The sequence below is a fragment of the Stegodyphus dumicola genome, chromosome 10 (genome assembly GCF_044657685.1).
Source record: "Stegodyphus dumicola isolate Sdum_Otavi_A_Nest chromosome 10, ASM4465768v1".
Classification (NCBI taxonomy): domain Eukaryota; kingdom Metazoa; phylum Arthropoda; class Arachnida; order Araneae; family Eresidae; genus Stegodyphus; species Stegodyphus dumicola.
In genome coordinates this window covers 163,921,999-163,945,509 of record NC_140777.1, presented here as the reverse complement: position 1 = coordinate 163,945,509, position 23,511 = coordinate 163,921,999, and the positions used below count along the sequence as shown (strand labels likewise).

The 23,511-nt window shown below is 32.3% G+C and overlaps 1 protein-coding gene across 2 annotated transcripts in view; it reads right to left on the bottom strand.

Annotated features, from left to right (window-relative positions):
- The window catches only part of LOC118185881 (DNA polymerase kappa-like), an 86,705-nt gene that overhangs the window by 40,361 nt on the left and 22,833 nt on the right, over positions 1-23,511 (bottom strand). For both annotated transcript variants that reach the window (XM_085825797.1, XM_085825799.1), the window contains exon 4: positions 15,685-16,132. In XM_085825797.1, the coding sequence (XP_085681923.1) occupies positions 15,685-16,132 (448 nt within the window). The remainder of the gene's footprint in view (positions 1-15,684; positions 16,133-23,511) is intronic.

Here is a 23,511-nt window from a genome sequence, read left to right as displayed (position 1 = left end):
TGGTAAGATGGCATGCAGAAATTATAAAATTAAAAATATGAAACCATAATTTATAAAATAATGAGCAATTATGATCTAAAGGGTATCAAAATTTACAAAAAAGGAAGCTTAATATTTATTTGTTTACTTTATTAAACATTTCTTTCAACGCACATGCATAAAGCATACATTACACGTAGTCGAAATTAGAAAATAGCAACCAGTAAATTATTTGATTTGTATTCGTGATATTTATAATGACAAGGAATTTGATTTAAATCATATCAAAGACAGAGTACATTGAGATTAAATACTACACTTAGTAAGCAATTATAAGCCGAATAAAATAAAAACATCTGCCCTGAAGATAACAATAGTGGTGACAGATCAACTTCCAGTTCTTTGCGCTCCGCGACGCCCCCCCCCCCGCGCAGAGCGGCGTGAAATTGATAAACAGATTTCGGAACGGTTAGATAAACAAAGGATATACCTTTATCCATTTTTTGTTTGATGGACATCGAATAATACTTTCGTTTTCCAGATCCTTTGGGAGCTCCAGCATCGGAAATTCTATTTAACATAATCGAAAGTTCAAGCTTACTTTTATAAAAATGCTCTTACAGTCTGCAAAAAATAATAAGCCGGATCCAATTCGAAGATTAAGGAACAACGCAATCATCAACATTAACTGAAATAGATAATTAGATAATTTTAGCTTATACCGTTCGCTATACGTTAAACGCGCACGCGAAAATGTATTCTGCACTTGCGCAGACGCATATGCGCAGTAGTCAATGTCTTGCACGCACGCGTAAAACGCCTATGAGCATGCATGAACGCGGCGCATGCGCAGAAAAATTGCAGCTTTGAGGTCCGGATTATAGATAATTCCGGATTATGGGTGTCTGAATTAACGACTTTTGACTGTATTAGTTTCAAAGCCCATATGCACATGTTAAACTTTTGCTCAAAGTTTTGCTAAAGCGAAGTAACAGGCGCATACCAAATTTGGAGATTTCATTTTTAGATATTTATTTTAATGAAGTTGTGTATGATGTTAAATTTGAGCAATTTCCTGAGGTTTAAGTGAAAACAGATCCATGTGTACATAGGAAAAACAATAATAACATATTATGTCATATAATACATATGAGGGCTGTCTGAAAAATTTCCAACCTCAATATGTAAATGACAACTAAAATCAACCAAAGTGTGTGTGTGGGGGGGACATTTTTTGGCATCACTTGATAACTACCAATCAAAATTTCAGCTATTTTGAACATGAATATTTTGTTTGACAATTACTTTAAGTTGATGTGACCATTTTTGCAAAAATGGGGGGGGGGGAGGAAATCGAGTATCGTGCTGTCATTAGATACCTGTTCTTGAAAGGCAATATGCCTACTCAGATTAAAAGGAGTTGGAGATAGTGTATGGGGACTCAGCACCATCATTTACTTCTGTGAAATTTTGGGCAGCTAAATTTAAATGTAGGGGTACCAGCTTGGATCATGATGAACGTTCAGGATGGCCAAAAACTGTAACCACTGAAGAGAATATCGCTAAAATCCACCTGATGGATGCTGATGGCTAGCAGATCAAGGTTAGAGAGATAGCAGAGGCTATTATCATGTTCAAAAAAATGTGCTTGCCACATACTGAACCAAGATTTAAATATGCGCAAGCTGGTTGCACGTCGGGTGCCTTGTTTGCTTACTTTGAACTGAAAATGCATTCGGATGAACATTTGCATCGTACTGCTGGCGCAATAAAATAGGAGTTTATTCGACTATTAATCACTCTAGATGAAACGTGGATTCATCATTACAGTCCGGCAACAGTTTTCTGGGACAGCCATGGGATTGTCTCAACAGATTATCTTGGAAAGGGAAAACCATTACCGGAGCATACCATGCAACGTTATTTGACAAGCTGAAAGCAGAAATTATGGAAAATTGTTCACATTTGCAAAAGAAAAAAAAAAAAGTTTCACCCAGACAGTGCTCCATCTCAAACCTCAGCAGTTGCAATAGCGAAAAACCATGAATTACAATTTGAACTGCTTGACCACCCACCCTATTCATCAGACCCAACACCAAGTGACGTTTTTTTTGTTCCCTAAGCTAAAAGAAGCACTTAGAGGACAAAGATTTTCATCAAATGAGGAGACATTACAGAGAAAGATTCCACATATTATTTGGATGGGTTAAAAGGATAGAAGCATCACTGACCAAGACTTACAAGACGAAAGACTTACAGGGAGACTATGTTGAAAAGGTAATTTTGGAGAAAAAATATATTTTTTCTTTTTTAGGTTAGAAATTTTTCAGACAGCTTATGTATAATGTTTATTAATATATTACATAATCCTTATTTAATAATTAAAATTCATATTTTAAATTACTCTTTTGATATGTTGATAATGCTTGCTATTTTACAATAAATGCTAAGAGTCTAGCAATTAAAAATTTGCTAAAATCTGCCACCTTGCATCCAATAAGCAACTTAAAAGTATACCAAAGTTTCTAACTAAAAGGATTGTTAAATACCTAGTGAAATGCATAAATAAAAGATTAAATCTTATCCAAAAAAAAAATTTGATAAAGGGGTTGTAAACTTTATCAATAGTAAATAACATTAAATGAAATTATATCTTTAGTTATGGATGTCTTGTGTCTGTGCAACACACCTTTTTCAAAATATCATAAAAATGAGTACTGGCAAAGAAACCTTATTTTGCTGAAACACATTTTACTCAACCTTTACTGATAAAAAATTCTAAAATTCTGGTGATAAATTATGTGAAATAAAAAGTGTTCTAAATAATATAGAGTCTGATAAATGGAAAACTTCAGTTCTTCAGAAAGAATATTTAACATTTTTTTAGTTCACACACATGAACATTAAAAGTTTATCAATTTTTAAATTAAGCCTTTTTTTAAATTTAATTTAGAATTAGAATTATATATGCGAGAGCTAACAAAGAAAATAAAAGGTATTGGTAAACATACATATTAGCATTACAAACATCTTTCATTTATTATAATAATAAATTAAATAAATATAAAGCATACAAATTATATTTTTAATAAATTACATCAATAATAGTCAAGATGTCTGAACTAGATTGGAAAATTTAATAGAGTTAGTTCACTAGCGTGCAAAAAATTATTTCATATCAAAGTGTGTTAAAGTGTGCTAAAAATATTTTTTGTTAATTAAAGTAATCATGTAAATGTTTGCAGAAATTAAATTTAGTTAAATTTAAAAAAAGCTTAACATGAAATCTATTATAACAACATAACTATGTATTTGGAACACTGACGTATAAATTGTAAATAAATTTAAACTATTACGCTAAGAAGTTTTTTCTAAAATTTATCTAGAAGAAAGGAACTAGATAAACAATACTGCAAATTAATATAATCACTCTCAATAAATAAAAGTTTATTTTTTTAACCAAAAATTAAAAATTGGGATGCAAAAGTCTGAGTAATGTACTTGGAAATATCTGAACATATAATTAATTAGAAATGTATAATTAAATTAATAACAAGCTAATTAACAGTAACATTAAGCTTAATTTCATTCAATCTAAAACAAGCAATCGATGAGGAGCTCAGCATAACTGAAGTTTTAATGCTATTTTACGTAGATTTGCATATAAAATAAAAGTTGCACTTGTGAAACAAGTGAATAATGTACTGATAGTCAACAGGAATTAAATACAGTGGTTAAAAATATAACTACTTGCCAGAAGGTATGCAAAGTTGTCATGGCTAGAGAAATTGAATGGTTATAGAAAACTCATAAAGTTAAGTGCTACAGTGTGAAAAGAAAATTCTGGAATAAACATGTTAAGAAAATTAGATGGAAAAATAATCCTTAATTTATTGATATCCATATAAACTCTATGCTTTTGGGAAAATGTTACATATAATTTGCACCGAGGTACCAATCACCGAAACCGAGTTAATTTCTTTCCTTATTTTTTCTTATTAGAGGGATTTGCAAAAAGATATGCTAATGTAAAGGTGAAAATTTTTGAAATATTTTTAAAGAATAAATTAAAAAAGTATTTTTACTTCATGAACTGAAATTTTTACGCTACATTTTTACACAGTAAATAAGTACAAAAAAAAAAAAAAAAAAACTGGAGGATCTCTGGGATTAGAAACTCGGATCGAACTACCAATGTTTAGTGACTTTTCCGCTTGATCGTAAGATGTTTTGAAATTAAGCTGAACAATATATTAAAGAAAGTAGATGATACAGCACATGTAAAAACAAAAGTGGGCTGAATTATAGATTTACATGTTTGGTGAATGAGTTAAACATAGATAAGTATGCCATACAAATAAGTCTGCCATTATGAAATATTAGGAATGTAACATAAAAGCATCAATGAAGAAGGCAATGGAAATCTAAAACACTGTAATCTAAATGCATAATATTATCAGTATATGCTATTAATTTCAATACTGCTGAAAAAAATTATAAATGAATAATATTATAAATCACACGAACTCGTAGCATTATAAATTACAACAGTTAGAAATATTATTAGCGTGATTTAGCGACCATCATTGTTAACAAATAATTTAAAGTAATTAATTTTACAAATAATTCAGACTGAAACTAGGTTAGAAAACAAGCTACATGCTGAAGATTAAGTGTTGCCAAGGTGTTAGAAACATCTCTGTTAACTAGAGTTGTGATGCAAGAATTTGTAAAAATTATCATTTAAACATAAATTCGCATTAATACAATACAAAGTAGTATATAAATTCTACATACATGAAAACTTGAGTACAGTGCAACAATATGAGAAAAAGGAATGGATTAAAAGGGAACTGAAAATTCCAGGATATAAATATAAGGAAGTTTGATTTTTTTTTGTTAATTATGAAAATTCTGCTGATGCTCATAATTATTAATTTATTAATGAAATGTGTATTAGAAATTAAATGTATGCCAAAGTACATCAGGTGGAGAACAGAATAAATATTTTAACGTTTCTAGTATTAAAATATGGAATTTATAACAAAGTTAAATAACCTTAAAATAACTTCAATGACTAAAAATGGAAAGCTTAATACGGGAATATATTGCAATAACATTAGAGTGAATTTAGAACGACTTAAGACGTCCAATTTTTAGATTTAATAAAGAGTGGTGGTGGTGGTAGTTGAGTTAATGGCGCATAACCAGAAAGGTTATATGCGCCAAACATATGATAGTTTATAAAAAGATGGATAAACTTTGTAAAACAACAATTAGCGAAGTCATAAAATCTACATGGAATAATAAAATAGTGAATATTAAAAGGAGTAGGTATTAAAACTCAGCAAATGATATGTAACAAGCGATGAAACACATTAAAATTACACTATAATAAAAGCTAAATTAAATTAAATAATAGAAACCTGTTTCTTTCAGGTATAGAAATAAATTATCATTGGCCTCTTTCCCGATTAAACGGTCAAGAGGCAAGTCACACTTGTTAAAATGCTTTAGTCTTAGTCTATTAAAATTCGGACACTCTATTAAAAAATGATGAACAGATAAAATGCTATCACAGTAAAGACAAACTGGCTCACTCTCTGCTTTGAGAAGATAATTGTGCGTGATTCTGGAGTGGCCGATTTGAATACGAGTTAAGAGTACTTCTTCCCTTCGGTTTTGAGTACTTTCCCAAAATTGCATTCTAGGCTTCACACTTCTTAGCTTATTATTTAATTGTGCATCCCAAATTTCTTGCCATTTATCTAAAATTATCTGCTTGATGATTTGGCTGATATCTCTGAGAGGAATGAGTTGACTTGATTCCTCGACAGCAGCTTTGGCTGTGATATCTACCAACTCATTACCTTTTATTCCAACGTGTCCAGGAATCCAGCAGTAAAGAATTTCGAATCCACGATTACTTAGGATTTTATTCAGCTTTAAAATTTCAACTATAAGCGGATTCTGTGTGTCAGAGAATGTTTCTAAAGCCTTCAGAGCACTGAATGAGTCAGAATAGAAAATAAACCTTTTCCGGTAACGTCTACATATAGATAAAAGAGCATGATAAATTGCAGTCAGTTCAGATGTCAGGACTGAGCAATTAAGATTAAGTCGTCTTCCCACCATATGATTTTCAATTATGAATGACATTCCAACATGACCGATTGCTTTCGATCCATCTGTATATACAGGAATATAATTAATGTAAATTTGTCTATGTTCTGAGAAAAGTTGTTGATATATGATCTCATTAGTACTTTTTTTAACCAGATGGACAAAAATATCAAGAAAGCGAATTTGTACATTTTCCCAAGGTGGTATTTCAAAATGCTTTACTGGCTGGATGAAGTCAGACATGGAATATTTCTTAATTAATGAACAAACTTGTAAAGAGAAGGTAGGAATACAGGAGGGTCGTGCTTCAAATAAGAGGTCACTGTCATCAAGCAAAATTTTACAAGGATGGTTCAGTTGTGATAAGATAGTGAAATAATAATGAAGGGACAGTTGCTTGCGTCTTGGCTGGAGTGGTGGTTCATAACAGTCAACAGAAAGGCTTTGAACTGGAGATGTTCTGAAGGCTCCAGAACAAATCTGCAAGGCCTGGTGGTACACAGGATCTAGCTTCCGTAAAGTGGAAGACCGTGCCGAGCCATAGTTCAGTCTAGAGCATACAAGAGCTCTATAAATGCGAAGCACCCCAGGAGGTGTTCGCCAAGACTTTTAAAATATTTAGTGTTTTTAAACACTTCTTTCTCAGGTTTAAAACATGAGAGAAGAAAGTCAATTTTCGGTCAAACATCACTCCTAAAAACTTGACTTCTGGTACGACAGGAATTAAAGAATTTTGAAATAGAAGCTCCGGCTCGGGATGCATATTTCACTTTCGGCAAAAGTGCATGCAGACAGTCTTTTGCTTTAAAAATATATACACATGTTTTTCTGACCATTTCTCAATCCTGTTAAGAGCAATCTGTAACTGTCTTTTGACAAATCTCATATCTGCACCACGACAACTTATTTGGAGGTCATCCACATATAATGACCATGACACAGTAGGGGGGAGTTCCTTTAAAATAGTATTTATTTTTAAACTAAATAAAGTAACACTTAAAACGCAGCCTTGAGGCACACCCTCTTCTTGTTCAAATACATCTGAGAAAACAGAGCCAATCCTCACCTGAAAAGTCCTAGTGCTCAAAAAATTTTGTATGAAAATTGGTAAATTGCCATGCAAGCCACAAGAGTGAAGTTCTCGTAAAATGCCATACCTCCAGGTCTTGTCATAAGCTTTCTCCATGTCAAAGAACACAGACACAAGGTGATTACTCCTGTCAAAAGCTTTACGAATGGAGGTCTCCAACATGAGAATATTGTCAGTCGTAGATCTACCTTTACAGAAACCACTCTGGTATGGTGAGATTACATTGTTTTTCTCAAAATAGTAGACTAAGCTTCAATTTATCATTTTTTCAAACAACTTACAGATGCAACTAGTTAATGCGATAGGCCAATAATTAGAGGGATTCTTCAGGTCTTTGCCTGGTTTAACTATGGGAATGACAACAGCTTTTTTCCACAAACTGGGAAAACAGTGCTCCTTCCACACTCGATTGTAGAGAGAGGAAAGATGCTTCAGCATTTCATAGCTGACACCATCTGGACCCGGACTGGACCTATGAGTCTGAAGCAGAGCTCTCTTTAGCTCAAGCATAGCAAAATCTTTATTATAAGGCTCTGAGTTACTAGAGTTTAAAGATACGGGAGTTCTCTCTGAGTATTTCCTCATGGAAAGAAATGCTGGTAGATAGTTGCTGCCGCTAGAAACAGCCACAAAGGTCTCACCAATAATATTTACAATTTCTTCCGTAGTGCTAATTACCCGGCCATCTTTTTCCAAGATGGAAAGTGCGTGATCATTATACATACCGCATCCTTTTCTAACTCTCTCCCATTCCTTTTTACTCGGAGTAGAGGATGTTATTGATGACACATAGTGTATCCCCAAATCCCTCTGGCTCTTTCGTCATACTTTTCTTGCATTTGCTTTTGCTTTTTTGAAAGCTAGGAGATTTGACAAAGTGGGGTACCTACGAAAAATTCCCCAGGCTTTTCTCTGTTCTCTAAGGGTTTCTTGACACTCACAGTTCCACCATGGCAATATTTTCATATCATTCTTGATGTCATCGGTATAGAGGTTTTAGCTGCCTACATTATTTTATCAGCAACGGCTTTCACTGCATCATCGATTTCCACACCTTCCACCATCTCTTCTGTGAGCTCTGCAAGAGATGAGAAGAGCTGCCAGTCTGCCTTCTCAAGTATAAATCGAGAAGATCTTGACATGGGATTTGCACATTCTCGTGCGATAGAAACTAAAAGAGGAAAACGATCACTATTATGGTGATCATTCCCAACATCAAAAGTGCAAAAGGGCAAAAGAGATGGTGAACAGATGGCAAGGTCAAGAGCGTGAAAAGTCTTTGTAGGCTCATGGAAGTAGGTAACTTTTCCATTGTTTAGGAGACAAAGAGATTGATCTTCAATCATTATCTCGATTTGTCTACCTCGAGGATTAGTATCCTTGTTCCCCCAAAGCAAACTATGGCCGTTAGAGTCACCTATTATGACAAAAGGTTCAGGCAGTTGCTCTATTAGACTATCCAAATCCCTTTGATCAATGTGAACATTTGGAGGGAAATAAACAGAACAAACTGAAACCAGGGTCCTTAAACTTATTTGGATGGCAACAGGTTGAAGGCTTGTAATTAAAGGAAGTGAATTGCTTGGGTAGTCTAGTGAGGCAAGGAGACTTACACCTCCACTGGCACGTTCACCTACAATATTGTCTTTCCTAAAAATTGCGAACCTTCGAAGTTTAGTTTGCTTTCCTGGTTTCAGTAGAGTTTCCTGTAATGCCAAAACCACAGGATGATGCAAATTGATCAAGTCTTTGATGTTATCAAGATGTTGATGGAAACTGCGACAATTCCAAGAAAGGAGGGTGGCCATTATTCATTATTTTTGTCTTTCCTATGCTACGTTTTTGTTTTACGTGGAAGTAGGTTCCTCGGAATGTTTAAGCCCTCTTCTACCTCCATCTCAAGATGCTCAGAGCTAGAGCTGACACTTATTTTTCTATCAGGCTTTGATGTTTTCTGTATTTTTTTGCTTCTTATAAGGTTTTCTTTCACTTTATTATATTCTATTGTTATTATTGAATGTTTCGGTTTCGCTGGTGTATTTTGTTGAGGATTTTGGACTGGTTGTTTATTTGATGTGTGGATTGTCTGGGTGCCTATGGATTTGACCGATTTTACTGCGCTTACATAGGATACAGTTTTTCGAGACTGAGAATCTGCTACTAGTTTTCTTGCTTCTGCATAAGGAATATTTCTAGTTATTTTTATATTTTGCACCTCCTTCTCAGACTGCCATTTTGGGCAAAGTCGAGAGAATGCTGTGTGCTCCCCTTTGAAATCTGCACATAGTGGGCTGGCACTACAATTTTCACTGTCATGGCCTTCCACAGAGCAACATGCACATGTGAGTTTGCCACAACAGGACATTTTTGAGTGGCCAAATCGCTGGCATTGAAAACATCGTAAGGGGTTAGTTATGTAAGATCTTATGGGGCAGTGTAAATACCCTGTCTTAATACTTTTCGGCAGATCAGGCGAATTGAAAGTCAGGATTACATGTTTCATATTGACCAGCTTTCTTTGCACATCTTGATCCGCCTTGCAGCACTGACATTCTGATCGGACAGTTCTGACACAATTTCTTCTTCTAAGACAAATATGAGGTCAGTCTCAGATATAACGCCCTGGCTGTAGTTCAAGGATTTGTGTTTTGTCACATTAACTTCGATTTGCCCAAGTTTTTTGAGTTTGAGGAGGGTAGCAGATTGAGCTGGGGAAACTGTTTCTATAAGAAGGTCTCCAGAGCGCAGTCGTTTTATTGTCATTGGCTCACCAATAGTTGCTTGTATATGTTTTTGTATCAGGAATGGTGACATTTTTAGAAGTTCGCCTTTTGAGTTAGTTATGACAAGGAATTTAGGTAGAGTTTCTTTACCATTTGCATTCACATTCATTTTTACTTTTTTTGATGGAAGACAAGTTTCGTATTTTTCATTTGAAAAGGCCATATTGAAGATGAAGTATGATTCGGACACAGCAGCCCCACCCACTACGGAGACCAACAAGGGGATGCAGATTCCTGTGCCAGGGCTAACCAGGTCTATACGCAAACTGAAGCCCCACAGTCAGCTTTCCTGAAAGCAGGTACTCCCGAGAGCTTATCCCCAAGCCACTGACACAAGGACTAGTGACCAGCCGATTGACACCCGTGAGGACGACTAAGGTGCCTCCCGTTTAGCTGAAGCCGAGGCCAATGCAGTGTTTTGGGTTCTGCTTCAGCTAAACGGGAGGCACCTTAGTTTCGCTGGATAGGAGGGTCCTGGTAGTTGAGGGGCGAGTTAGGCACCTCGCCCCTCAACTACCAGGACCTTCCTATCCAGCGAAACGGGTCGCCACGCACAGCAAACACATGGACAGTTTTCTCGCCACTCAGGAAACAAGAGACAAGGGCCGTTCCAGTTCATCGTGACGAGCCGCAAACTCCGAAGAGAGAAACCACAAGGGAGAAGGGAAGGGAAAAAGTTCCAGCCAAGAGGAGAGGAGACGGAAAAGAGGATAGATCACTGGGGCTCCAGGATCGTGACACCCGTCTCACCAAGAAGATGATCCCCTGAAGGGATAGGGTACCTCGGGATTACCACACCCGTACTCACAAAAGTGGGCCCCTGAGGGCGATTTAATAAAGAGAATTTCTTAAATATAATTAGAACTGTTTACTTAAAATGGTAAATTTGAAAGTTAAAACCATTCTGCTATCTAAGAAGATTTGTTAATATTTATCTAGGTAAGAAACTTATTTAAGATGCACTACAAATCTGACATTTGATAGGTTGATTATGTATCAGTTTTGTGTATGTCATTAATCTATCAATTTTACTGTTCAAAACTGATATATATACATCAGCGACTAAAATCTACAACTTGGAAAGTTTTTAATTCTTACAGAGAATAAAAAAGATCTGGCTCACCATTCCTTTAAGCATCATAAAAAATGAGTGTAAAAGAAATTAATTTTTACTTTAGCACACGCCAGACTTTAAATTAATATTTGTTTTGCATGCACAATTTTTACAATATTGATAAACGAAAAAAAAGGTCAGTCTCAATAGAATGTCCCATTAATGATGATAAATGACTTTTTGTAGCACCCAATCTTCTTGGGAAAGAAATAGGGAACAGGAAACGTCGCACACTTTGTGGATTAAATAAGAGGGGGATGGGTATCTTCGATCAAATTTGACGCAGTTTGTACCCTACCGCACAAACAGTGTATCAGTAATTTGTAGCTGTCAATTACATAATTAATATTGAGTGATATGTGATTTTCTACCTAAATAAAAAAATCTGTTACTTTAAAATTCAGCCAGAATGATTGGTAAATGTTTGGTGAGATCTCTGCCAGCTTTCATGGTCAGCAAGAAAATATGCAATACTGAAACGGCCCCACAGCACTTAACTGCATATACAAAATCATTACTTGATACATTAAAAAAAATTATAGGAAATTTCTATTTTTTCCTAATTCTGTATTTTCTGGTTATCTGCATCCTCGGTTTCATCATTTGGTAAAACTGCCATGTTTTGGTGCATTTTCCCAGTATGGGTAAAATAATAGTTAACCTATGTATATGTATACCACAAATTTTTTTTGAGTAAACATTTAATTATATCCTTTATATTTAACTGTCATATTGCTGAACAGTATCCACCGACAGTAAAAATATGCAAATATCTATCACACAGATTTTTGTTTTTATTTTTCCCTTCTCCATAAAATATCTTGTTCTCATAAAATGTTTCTTTTTATATTACAGTCAAAAGTCTAATCCAGACTCGTCGGGACTTCAGCGATTCCGGATTATTGGTTTTTCCGGATTATAGATCATCAGTTTAAATCTGGTAAGATGGCATGCAGAAAATATAAAATTAAAAATATGAAACCGTAATTTATGAAATAAAGAGCAATTATGATCTAAAGGGTATCAAAATTTACCCCCCCCAAAAAAAACCTAAATATTTATTTGTTTACTTTACTAAACATTTCTTTCAACGTGCGCATGCGTAAAGCATACAATACGCATAGTCGAAATTAGAAAATTGCAACCAGAAAACTATTTGATGTGTATTTGTGATATTTACGATGACGAGGAAATTGATTTAAATTATATCGGAGTACATCGAGATGAAATACTGCATTTAGTGAGGAATTATAAGCCGAATAAAATAAAAACATCGGCCCTGAAGATGAGGATGGTGCTCGCAGATCAACTTCCAGTTCACTGCGTGCCACGACATCACCCCCCCCGGCAGAGCAGCATGAAATTGATAAACAGATTTTGGAATGGTTAGAGAAACAAATCACTTCTCTGTGACTCTCTTCATGCCTTTATTCCTTTTTTGCAGCAATTCCACTTTTTGTTTAATGGGCATCGAAACACGCTTTCGCTTTGTAGATCCTTTGGCAGCTCCAGAATTGGAAACTGTTTTTGACATAATCGAAAGTTCAAACTTATTTTTATAAAATTTCTCTAACAGTCTGCAAAAAATAATAAGCCAGATCCAATTTGAAGATTAAGGATTAACTCAATCTGCAACATTAACTGAAATAGATAATTAGATAATTTTAGCTTAGCTTATACCGTCTGCTATACATTAAGTGCGCATGCTTAAACCTATTATGCGCATGCAGAAACATATTATGCGTACAGGTATTTTGTGCATGCGTATACGTTTACGCATGCGCAGAAAGTTTGCAGCTTTGAGGTCCGGATTATAGATCATTCCAGATTATGGACGTCTGGATTAAAGACTTTTGACTGTATACAATACAAAGTCCGAAACACAAACTGGTCGGGACTTTGGCGATTCTGGATTTGGGATTTTTCTGGATAACAGATCATCAATTTAAATCTGGTAAGATGGCATGCAGAAATTATACAATTAAAATATGAAATTGTAATTTATGAAATAAAGAACAATTATGATTTAAAGGGTATCAAAATTTACAAAAAAAAAAAAAAAAAAAAAAAAAGCTTAATACTTATTTGTTTATTTTATTAAACTTTATTAAACATTTCTTTCAATGTAAGTTGTTTAAGGTGCTTCCACAAAAAATTCAAAAAGTTTCTTTTTCTTTTTTCTTGTGTCATATACAGTGGACTTTCCAATGCAATACTTCTCTCATAATTTTGAGACGGCTATGCCTTTATCCATTTTTTGCAGCAATTTCACTTTTTGTTTAATGGACATCAAAATATGGTTTCACCTTGTAGATCCTTTGGCAACTCCAGAATTGAAAACTCTTTTCGACATAATCGAAAGTTCAAGCTTAGTTTTTATGAAATTGCTGTAATAATAACACTTTGCAAAAAATAATAAGCTGGATCAAATTAGAAGATCAGGGAGCAGCGCAGTCTGTTACATTAATTGAAGTGTTTTATAATCAGTAAAGATAACTTTAGCCTAGCTTAATAGCATCCATTATTTATCCGGAACCGCTGTGTATCACAAGATTGGCAACGAAAGCCAAGTTGTTTCACTAAATTGTGTCTTGCTCCTGTTACATACTGAATTAAGCCTGAATTATATTAGTTATTTACTATACCTACGTTTATTTCTTGCACATGCTTAAAACTAATCCAAGTCCTGAATAAATAAACTCCCACATTTACTAAAGGCTTTACCTAGGGCCAGCACTTGATACCGCCTGGTGCTGTCTCTACGGGTCCTAAATTCTGCTACAAAGCGCTTTTCTAAGTTCTAAATTTTCACCGAGCATAAGCTTTGGATCCCAGTGCTTTCCCTAAATCATAAAAACTTCTCATCCCTTAGTTTTGCCGCTCGGTGCTTCCCCAAATTCCAAAAATTTCATCTTCCCTAAATTCTGCGGCTGCTTCTGGGTTTATGGGGAATAACATATCAGTTATTTTCAATTAAAATTAAAATTAAAATTATTATTAACTATTAATTATTAACTATTAATTATAAATTAATAATAATTTTAATTATAATATTAAATTATAATTATAATTATTATTAATTATTATTAAAAATTATTATTATTAAAATTATTATTAAATATTATTAATAATAATAATTAAAATTATTATTATTATTATATAATTAAAATTATTATTATTAATTATTATTAAAAATCTATAATCATCGCCAAGAGTAATGTTAGCTATAAAAGGTTGCCATACTCTTGTTATTCAATTACTAATGTAAAAAAAGTTTAGACATCACAGCATAAGTTATTACTGAAGTTGTCATGTATTGATACACATGCAGTGATGAAAGCAAAATATAATAAATAATGAGTTGCCAGGTCGACATCAGGTATATAAAATAGATTTCTGTTTAAGATGTATGCCAAGTAGATACTCAGTTATGGAGACAAATTATTAATCTTGCAGATTTATGCTTATATGATTGTTTTTCCATAACGAGGTATTTTATTTAACACCTAAGTGAAATTAAGAATTGGAATTTTTAAGTGAAAATCTTTGCATGTTTTATTATAGAAGTAAAAATCAAATGCACATGTGTAAAGCATTAATAATAATAATAATAAATTTTGTGGCTTTGAGGTCAAGATTTTAGATCATTCCGGATAATGGACGTCTGGATTTTGGACTTTGTACTGTATTACTGAATCCAACAGCATCTATCAGCCATAAAGACAGCCAAACAAATTTTTTTTCATCAATTCACAAAATTCGCCAAATTTGCCAAACTCACAAATCAACCAAATTCCCAAAATCACAATATTAGCAACTTTTTTGGAGAGAGGTGTGCAGATAATCAGAAAGTACCCAGTTTTCTTTCAGAGGAGGGCAAATAGTTGTTTTACAATATGCAAAACTTTCCTCGCATCATGCACCCTAGATTTGAAAATACAGTTATAATTTGAAAATACTGTTTCAGAAAAATGAATAAATTATAATGTTAAAGCCTGATAATATACTTCAACTGAAAAATTATTTTCCATTTAATCACATAGTGTAGATTCAAATTTTGAAATGAATAATTTGATTCTTAATTAAAAGTATATGTGGAAAATCCACAAAAAAATAGTCTGACATAATAATAATAAAACTGAATGTAAAAATAAATAGTGCACACAAACTCCTTCTACATAATCCAGATATCAGGGATTTTTATGATTGCATTCTTTGAAAAATGCACATTTATAAATGCCTCACAATAAAACCTTTTTTTATTACTTGTATTATAGATAATGTAACTGTGAACAGAAGTAACAAATATTAAATATTAAGAGTAGAATAACATAATCAATATTAAAGGCTTAAATTTAAATTAAAAAGCATGCCAATGTAAAATTTAAAATTAGACCCCCCAAAAAATTCAGTTTTGCATAGATTTTGAGGACAATCAGACTCTTCTTCAGAAGCAAAAATGGGATGAATACAACCATTTCATATTAAAATCAATCAAAATTATGACACATTAGTCCTAAATTTAAAATTTCTACTGTGACAGAGAAAAACTCTGAAATATAATTCAAGATTATGACTATAAAATATTTGCTTACCTGCACTAGCAGTTAACTGTGTTGAGTCATATACTTTCTGTCTAATTTCTTTAACAATCTCATAAGCCATTGCATCTCGCTCTTCAACAGAAATAATTTGACAACATCTCAAGCATTTTTCACAGTTTTCTTCAATGCGAATTACAGCATCAAATTCACCTTCAGAAGCTGAATTTTCATGGTAGTTTCTCAGACAGTTTCCGTTATGAAGTTTCATCTTGTATTTCTTCTTAATATAGTTTGTTAAATCTAAATATACTTCATCTAAACTAGCACCACAGTAATCAGGATCATAATCTTTCACAATATTTCGAATTTTATCACTTACTTTCCTATATTTAGTAAAATTGCAAGGTACTATAACAAGCTCTGGACATAACTTCTTTGCAATGAAACCAGGCATTGCAGCACGCACACCATACTTCCTAGCATGGTAATTTGATGTGGACTGAGAGAAAAAAGAAGAGGGAAAAATCATTGTTAGAAATTTTCTTATATACTATAACAGAGACATTATAAAAATTATATGAAGAAAAATAAAAACTTGTTTTTCTCATAAGTTGCCACAACAGTTTTTCGGAAATTGTTACAAGCTCTTACGAATTTCCACTATAGTAATAAACAATCTATAAATCTTCACAAAAGGAAAATTAATATAGTACTCTGCAATTTTGTACACAGGCAGCATTTCCTACTTACTTCTGATGAAAAAGGTTATTTGATATTTTCAAGAACAAATTTGCCTTTAAAATTCTGAATTGATTTGGAATTTATGCTTTATATTTAAATTTGCAAGTATGAAGTTTGACTTATATTAGCAGCCCAAATTTTACTGATGAGAATATTAAAAATCGATATTATTTACTACTACATATTCCCAAAACCTATTTCAAAACTTAAAATCTAATGTCTGATACAATCTGTATGTTGTTTGAATAATATGGTGCCTTCCAATAAATTTATGTCTACTTAAAATGACATTAAAGCACTTACACACAATCTTCTTGTTTCATCAGCTGAAATCTAAATACTAGTACCCTATTCCATTCTTTCCTCCTTATGCATTTCCATTTTAACATTACTCATTTTGAGCATTGTACAGGACCAAAGACAACACAAAAGAGGACAGCAGAAAAATCTTTTATTAGAATTACAAGTTTTCAATGTGCCCACCTTCGTAGATGATAACACATTGTATGCAGGAGACTGTGGACAACAAATCTGAACAAAACATCACAGGAGGAATATACATAATTTCACATTTTATGACATCTTTGAATTCTGATTCTTATGGATTTGATGTGTACACCTTTAATTTTTAATAACCCCAGAACTAGCAACCAACATGTTTAAAACTTGTAATTCAATAAATGTTTCCTCCCTCTCCTCTCTTTATTATCATTGGTCCTTTACAATGCTCTTCTTTGCAAATGTTTTACACTGGCAATTTTTGTAATATGCATATCATTTCAATACCATTTATGGTTTCTCAGTGCCCGGATCAATTTGTGCAGGAAAAATATAGGTGTTTCCAATCAAAAATTAAATATTTGTTCACTATAATCATGACATGCGAGCTCTATTACTTTAAAGGGCTTCTTTATCAAACATTTATTGGATCAATTTCAGAGCTTTGGTTGCTAATCTGCCTAACATTTGACCAAATTTGATATCTGTATGTCGTTAAAATTCTCACATGATGAGTTCAGCCTTGAACATTATAACATACATGAGTGAACCTAATATTAACCAGCCTAGACTAACGGTTTGCCATCAATAAATAATATACATAGCTGTACTTGAACCTAAAATGCTTTCTGAAGATCAGTGTACACTGGATCACCACAACAATTAGCACATGACATTGTTGATTATTATGACACATACATATCATATATGCAAGACAAGAAAAAAAAATATTTTGAAAATTAATCCCAAAATTTGCCAGAAGAGGTTGCAAATGACATTTTTGTCTTTTTGAAACATTATTATTATTATGTGCCTAAAGACTTGTTATCTTATATTTCTAATGTGGTTCCTAATTTACAGTTTACATTCAACGAAAGAACTAACTATATTATCTGATACCTTATTCTACTCCGCAAAACACTCAGAAACAAACTGATTAAACAAAAATTAATATGTAACCCAGCAATGATTCCTCATGATTTCTTTCAGCATCTCACAAAGCCGTTGCATTTTACTTTTATCATAAATGAAGTAATAAATTCTGCTGTGTACTTGAGCTGTATATATAAAACAGAATTTGAATAATAATAATAAAAAGATTTGGAGAAATAACAGTTATCTACTAAGTTTTATATTTTATATATTAAAAGTAGCTTGTATACACATTTAAAGGAAAAAAAAAATTAAATATGTACTGCCAGAGCTCATGTAAAAAACCAAGTAAATATAAATTTATTGAAACAGAATGTTATTACCTGAAAAGCCTTAAGATTACATCAATATTCAAGAAATACACTACACATTTGTAATAGCCCCAATATCTGGAAGTGAATTAGAAAAAACAATTTATTTAAAACAGATATGTTTGGATCTTTAGGATTATTTTTCTTGTGAGAAGAATCTAGAAGATGATTAGGAAAGACAGCAATAAAGCATTACTAACAACAAAATCACAAAAAGTTTACAGCTTCACCATTATTTAATGAGATAATAGTAATGAAACACCACATACAGGATCAACATCCAGGAGATTAATAAAGCAGAATTTCCAAAATTTAAGAACAGCATACATAGATTCAGTAGTAGCATTTATGAAATGAGTAGATCTTTATTTAAATATGTAAAAGATCATACACCGTTAAAAAATAATTTTGAATTAAGTTTAAATCATAGGCTCCACATCAAAACTGAAGAAAATACAGAAATAATTAGATCAAGTTGTAGTAGAAAAAATTTAGACTCTTTATTGTACATTTGAATGTTAGCGATTCTGACTGCCATATTGATGGGCGTGGGTTTGAATCCCTGAGGGTACTTACGCATTAGCACCTTGTCCACTTTCTTGAAATTTATGGGAGTAAAAGAATGATGACTTATAACTGTAAAAAATTTATTACATGCAAACATATTATAGCAAATAAACCTATTTACAGCTGGGCTTTTCTTTCTTTTGCTATGGTTTCTTTTGCTGTGAAATTTCTTGGCAATCACTTTAAGAAGAGATGCAAAGCAATGTTCCTTTCAGTGATTTTGCAGAAAAATACTGTTTTCTGTAGAAATTTAACAGCAGTTTCTTCCACAGCAGGCTAATTTCCAAAAACCATATTTTAAACTTGAGTTAAAGACAAAAAGGTATCATAATTTTTCTTTAAAATCATTTGGAATTTTGAATACAACAAAAAGAACACAGATGAAAATGATGACATCAGGTAAACTGAATTCTGATTGATGATTTGAGCTTAAGGTCGTTGCAATAATACGTAAGTATTTCCCCAAAAAGGCATGGATGTTTGTAAGTGTATAGTGTCTGTGTGGCATGAATGCACACAAAATACTGGCAAGCCAAAAGTCCTTTCATTTGGTGATAGGAGAAGAAGGGTGGAAGACCCTCTGACCATTCTCTGGATTGTTCCTCCTCAAAACTGGAGTTCAGCAGCACAGTTAATGTTGTGAGACTATAACTGTATGGCCAATAGTGAATTCTGGTGTCTCGCTCACTTGTACCTATACCTGCTGCACATTATAAAACAAAGAACAAAATAATCCTAGTTGCTACAGGAAAACCAAAACCAATAACCAGGAAGGCATGCAATCCATGAAAGCTTTGAAAAAATCTTGGTAAGGTACATTGATGTATTTTCAGCATGTAAGAATGTTGATTTTAATAATATTTAGTTCTATATTTATTGAGTAAATCCTCAAAATGACATACTTCTTGAAACTTATCACTAGGTACATTATATACAATATAATTATATAAAAATACCTTTTTAAAAAATATTCAAGCTATTTTAATTAAAAACAAAACCAAAAAATATTTACATACATTAAAGAAAATCATGATATGTATTCTGACAATGACTTACCATGTAATGTTAACTAGAGTGTAAAAATACACAAAACTTCTCTAAACACAATTTCAGTAGGTATGACAATCAGAATCAGTTAACATAATAAAAAGAAAGGATATTTTTCACTTTAGGTAAGTGATTAATCGATTAACGCAATTTTCTTCTATTACATAAAATTTCTGTCCCCCATCTGCAGCAATGAATTTACTTTACTCTCATTAAATCAGAAAAGTAGAGACAGCGTTACTTAATTAAGTCAAAGCTGACAACAGATACCAGCCTAACAAGAGGAATGCTTTCATGCAGGTCTTTCCAAGGAAAAGACTCTCATATTTATATTATACATAAGAAAAATATGAAAATGTCATTTAGCCAACATAGTCAAATGCTGGGAATAGATACTAATTATTACCTAATTATTAGTATCAGAATTTGATTACTTTAATCGCTTGGTAAAAAGATAGCTATGGCTTTTAAGAGATACTATGTAGGTTACCAACATTTGTTATAATTAATAGTTCTCAAAAAATCATTAAAATAATGCTCATTTTGAACAACAGTCTTAGGTATTAATACATTTCACTACAATGCTTATACAAACATGAATTCTGATTTTGATAAATAGGAAAATTTGTTTGGTGGTAAATTGAATAAAAATGAAGATCAATGCATTAATTGAAATGTGGGATTCCTTCTTGTAGGAGAAAAAATGACTATCACTTATATTGTTTGAGCTAGTTTCAAACTTGAATACAGGTTTTGGACTAATACTAACTATAAGAAAACTCAGTGCAGCTGCATTGAGAATGCTGCAAAAATTTTGTTTGAAACTGAATTTGGTCTTTAGTACACATTTTTAAGTACAAACACAACAATAAATAACCTACATATGCATGTACCACATAAGTTTAGGTAGATGTGATGGATGAGTGTTTAGGTAGATGCAGATTAACATGCTTTACTATATAATGGTTATTTCACTAAACAGTAGCCACCAAGCAGTAAGAATGTAAATATTGACTATATAGGCTTTTATTTTTCTTGTAAAATTTCTTTAATATATATATATATATATATATGTGTGTGTGTGTGTGTGTGTGTGTGTGTGTGCATGTAAAGCTCTAGATGATTAGGAGATGACTGCAATGGATTTAAGCAGTTAGTTTTATTACATTGTTAGAATGGTGACTCACTGTATCAATTTAGCGAGAGCTGGAAGTGTCACAAATGCATAACATAGAACAGAAATTAGCAGACATGCCACTGGTACATCACCATAATTTTAATTGTTGATGAAGCAAGCCTTGAGAAGCACAATCAGGTACACACACTATCATGGGTACAATGTAGGCCCCATAATTTTCTGTAACTGTTTATATCTTCAGATAATCAATGCATCTTAGAAGCTGCAAAATGAAGTGGGGAATAGAGTACCTGTTCATTCAGTAAAGCATGAGATAAACAGTCACATGTTTCTTTAATCTGATTAGACAAGAGCTGCTCATATCACAGCAGATTATGTAAGAAAACATAAAAAGGATTATTTCGAAAAGACTCAATCCAGAAAAATTATTATAAACAATTTCTATTTTCAGAACAAGAAGAGCTACACCAAATAAAATGAAGAATTACAGGGCTATTGCTAATTTAGGTCATAATTTTGACTTTCATATTCCATTTGCAGACATGGTGCATATTAGACATAATTTATTGCAGTATAATTTTGAGATGCAAAATTCTCAACCACACAAAAATTTCAACAAATAACTGACTCCTTAAAATATTGCTGCTGTTAAATTTGAACGTACTTTCCCACTTTCCTCTTGCTCTGCTAGCACATGTCATTCTTCGCCACTGTTTCATCCCGTATCTAAAGACGCGAACAACTATATGAAATTGTGGGCTGTTATCAAAATTATGTGCGATTGAGAATATATATATATATATATATCAAGTGTCCTGCAATAAATTGTCTTGTCTATGCCACGTCTGCAAGTTTTTCTTTTGTGTTATGCATCTGTGATGCTACCAGCTCTTGCTAAGATAATAGAGGGAATCATTATAAAGAATCTCAAGTGACCTTTGGAACTTACTACAGTTTATACAGGATTTTTCACCTCTCTTGACTAAAATGGAAATGTATCTGCAAGTTCAAAAGCTCTAAAGAGTGAAATTAAATATGGTATTAAGACTGCAACTTGAAGCTAATTCACTTTAGAGAGGAAAATATGTTTTCAAATTAATGAGTGATTTGACATTACAGGTCAAGGTCATTGATTTGCCTTTAATGAAGTATGTGAGCAGGAAATGTATTTATTTTGAACTTTCAAAATTCATCAATTAAATATCATTGAGTGCATTAAATCAGGCTTGTTTTCAGTGTCGAAGCTGAAAATTATGCTGCAAACTTATACATTTGACCTCTAAAATTAGTTCAGAAAGTTTATGCTTCCAAAGGAGAAGGGGGAGTGTGAATAACATTATTGTTGCAGTTTAAAAGCAAGATATTTCAGTATTTCTTTAAACATAATTTTGAATTTAAAAGTTTCATTAGTATTTTTAATATCATTTCACAATTCATTTTTAATTTTTTTAATGTTCCTTTCATATGCTTAAATTATTTTGTTCTCATAATAAAAAAGAAATTTGTTGATTCTGTAACAAAATTATAAATGCTTTTAAGGTCTACATTATTGTTATCAGGGGGATATAAAATTTTATTCACCAAATCTGCAAGACTTAACTTGAATATCTAAGTTATTAGTCTGAAATTAAAATTTTGCATATTTATATCTGTATTTCAATTATGTAAACACTCAAGAATTTTATGGCCATACTTCATAATTAATAACTTAAGATATATTTATACAAAGCTAAAAGCCAGTTACCCTCTATAAGGAAAAGAGGTTTTTATGCATTACTGTATTTAAGCATCTCGCAGCCATCAGCAAGTAGTAAGATAGATTTGTTTGTAGAGGATTTGCTCATTTTTATCAAAGTTTATTTTGTTGCTTTTCCATGTTAATTTCTGAAGTCTGTTTTACATTGCTTACCATAAGAAAACGTGGATTGTTCTATAATGATTAAACAACTATTTTTAATAGAATTTCATGGATATGTAAACAAAAATATTTTGGTTTTTATATTGAGTACAATAGTTTGGTAAAACTATTGTACTCAATTCAAACTATTGTATTCAATATAAAAACCAAAATATTTTTGTTTACATATCCATGAAAGAATTAACCTTTAAGAGTATTTACGTTTTAAGAAAAGATCTGTAAAAATTACATTATGATATTCAAGCACAGATTTTCAAGAACTGTGAACTTTTACAATTATTTCTTGAAATATTCAGAACAATATTTTTAATATTTTGAAGAAAAACTCATAAACTTTAAAAATTGCATTCATTATTAAAAGTGTTTCACACAAAATTTTGCCATTTAAAAAATTATTTCAATCAAAATTTTTATTTATTTATTTTTCCAAAATTATATTTATCTTTAGTTCTAATGCTTTTTCCTAAAAATGATTTTTTTATCACTAAGCCTTTTTCACTTTAAAGTGGGGAAATTATGTAAATTAAAAATTATGGAAGTCAAAATTATTATCTAAATTAGCAATAGCTCTGCAATTCTTCATTTTAATTGATGTATCTTCCCTTTCTACTCTAAAAACAGAAATTGTTCATAATAATTTTTTTTGACTGCATCTTTCCAAATTAATCCATCTTACACTTTCTTATGCAACTCTGCTGCAAAGTGAACAGCTCTTGTCCGATCAA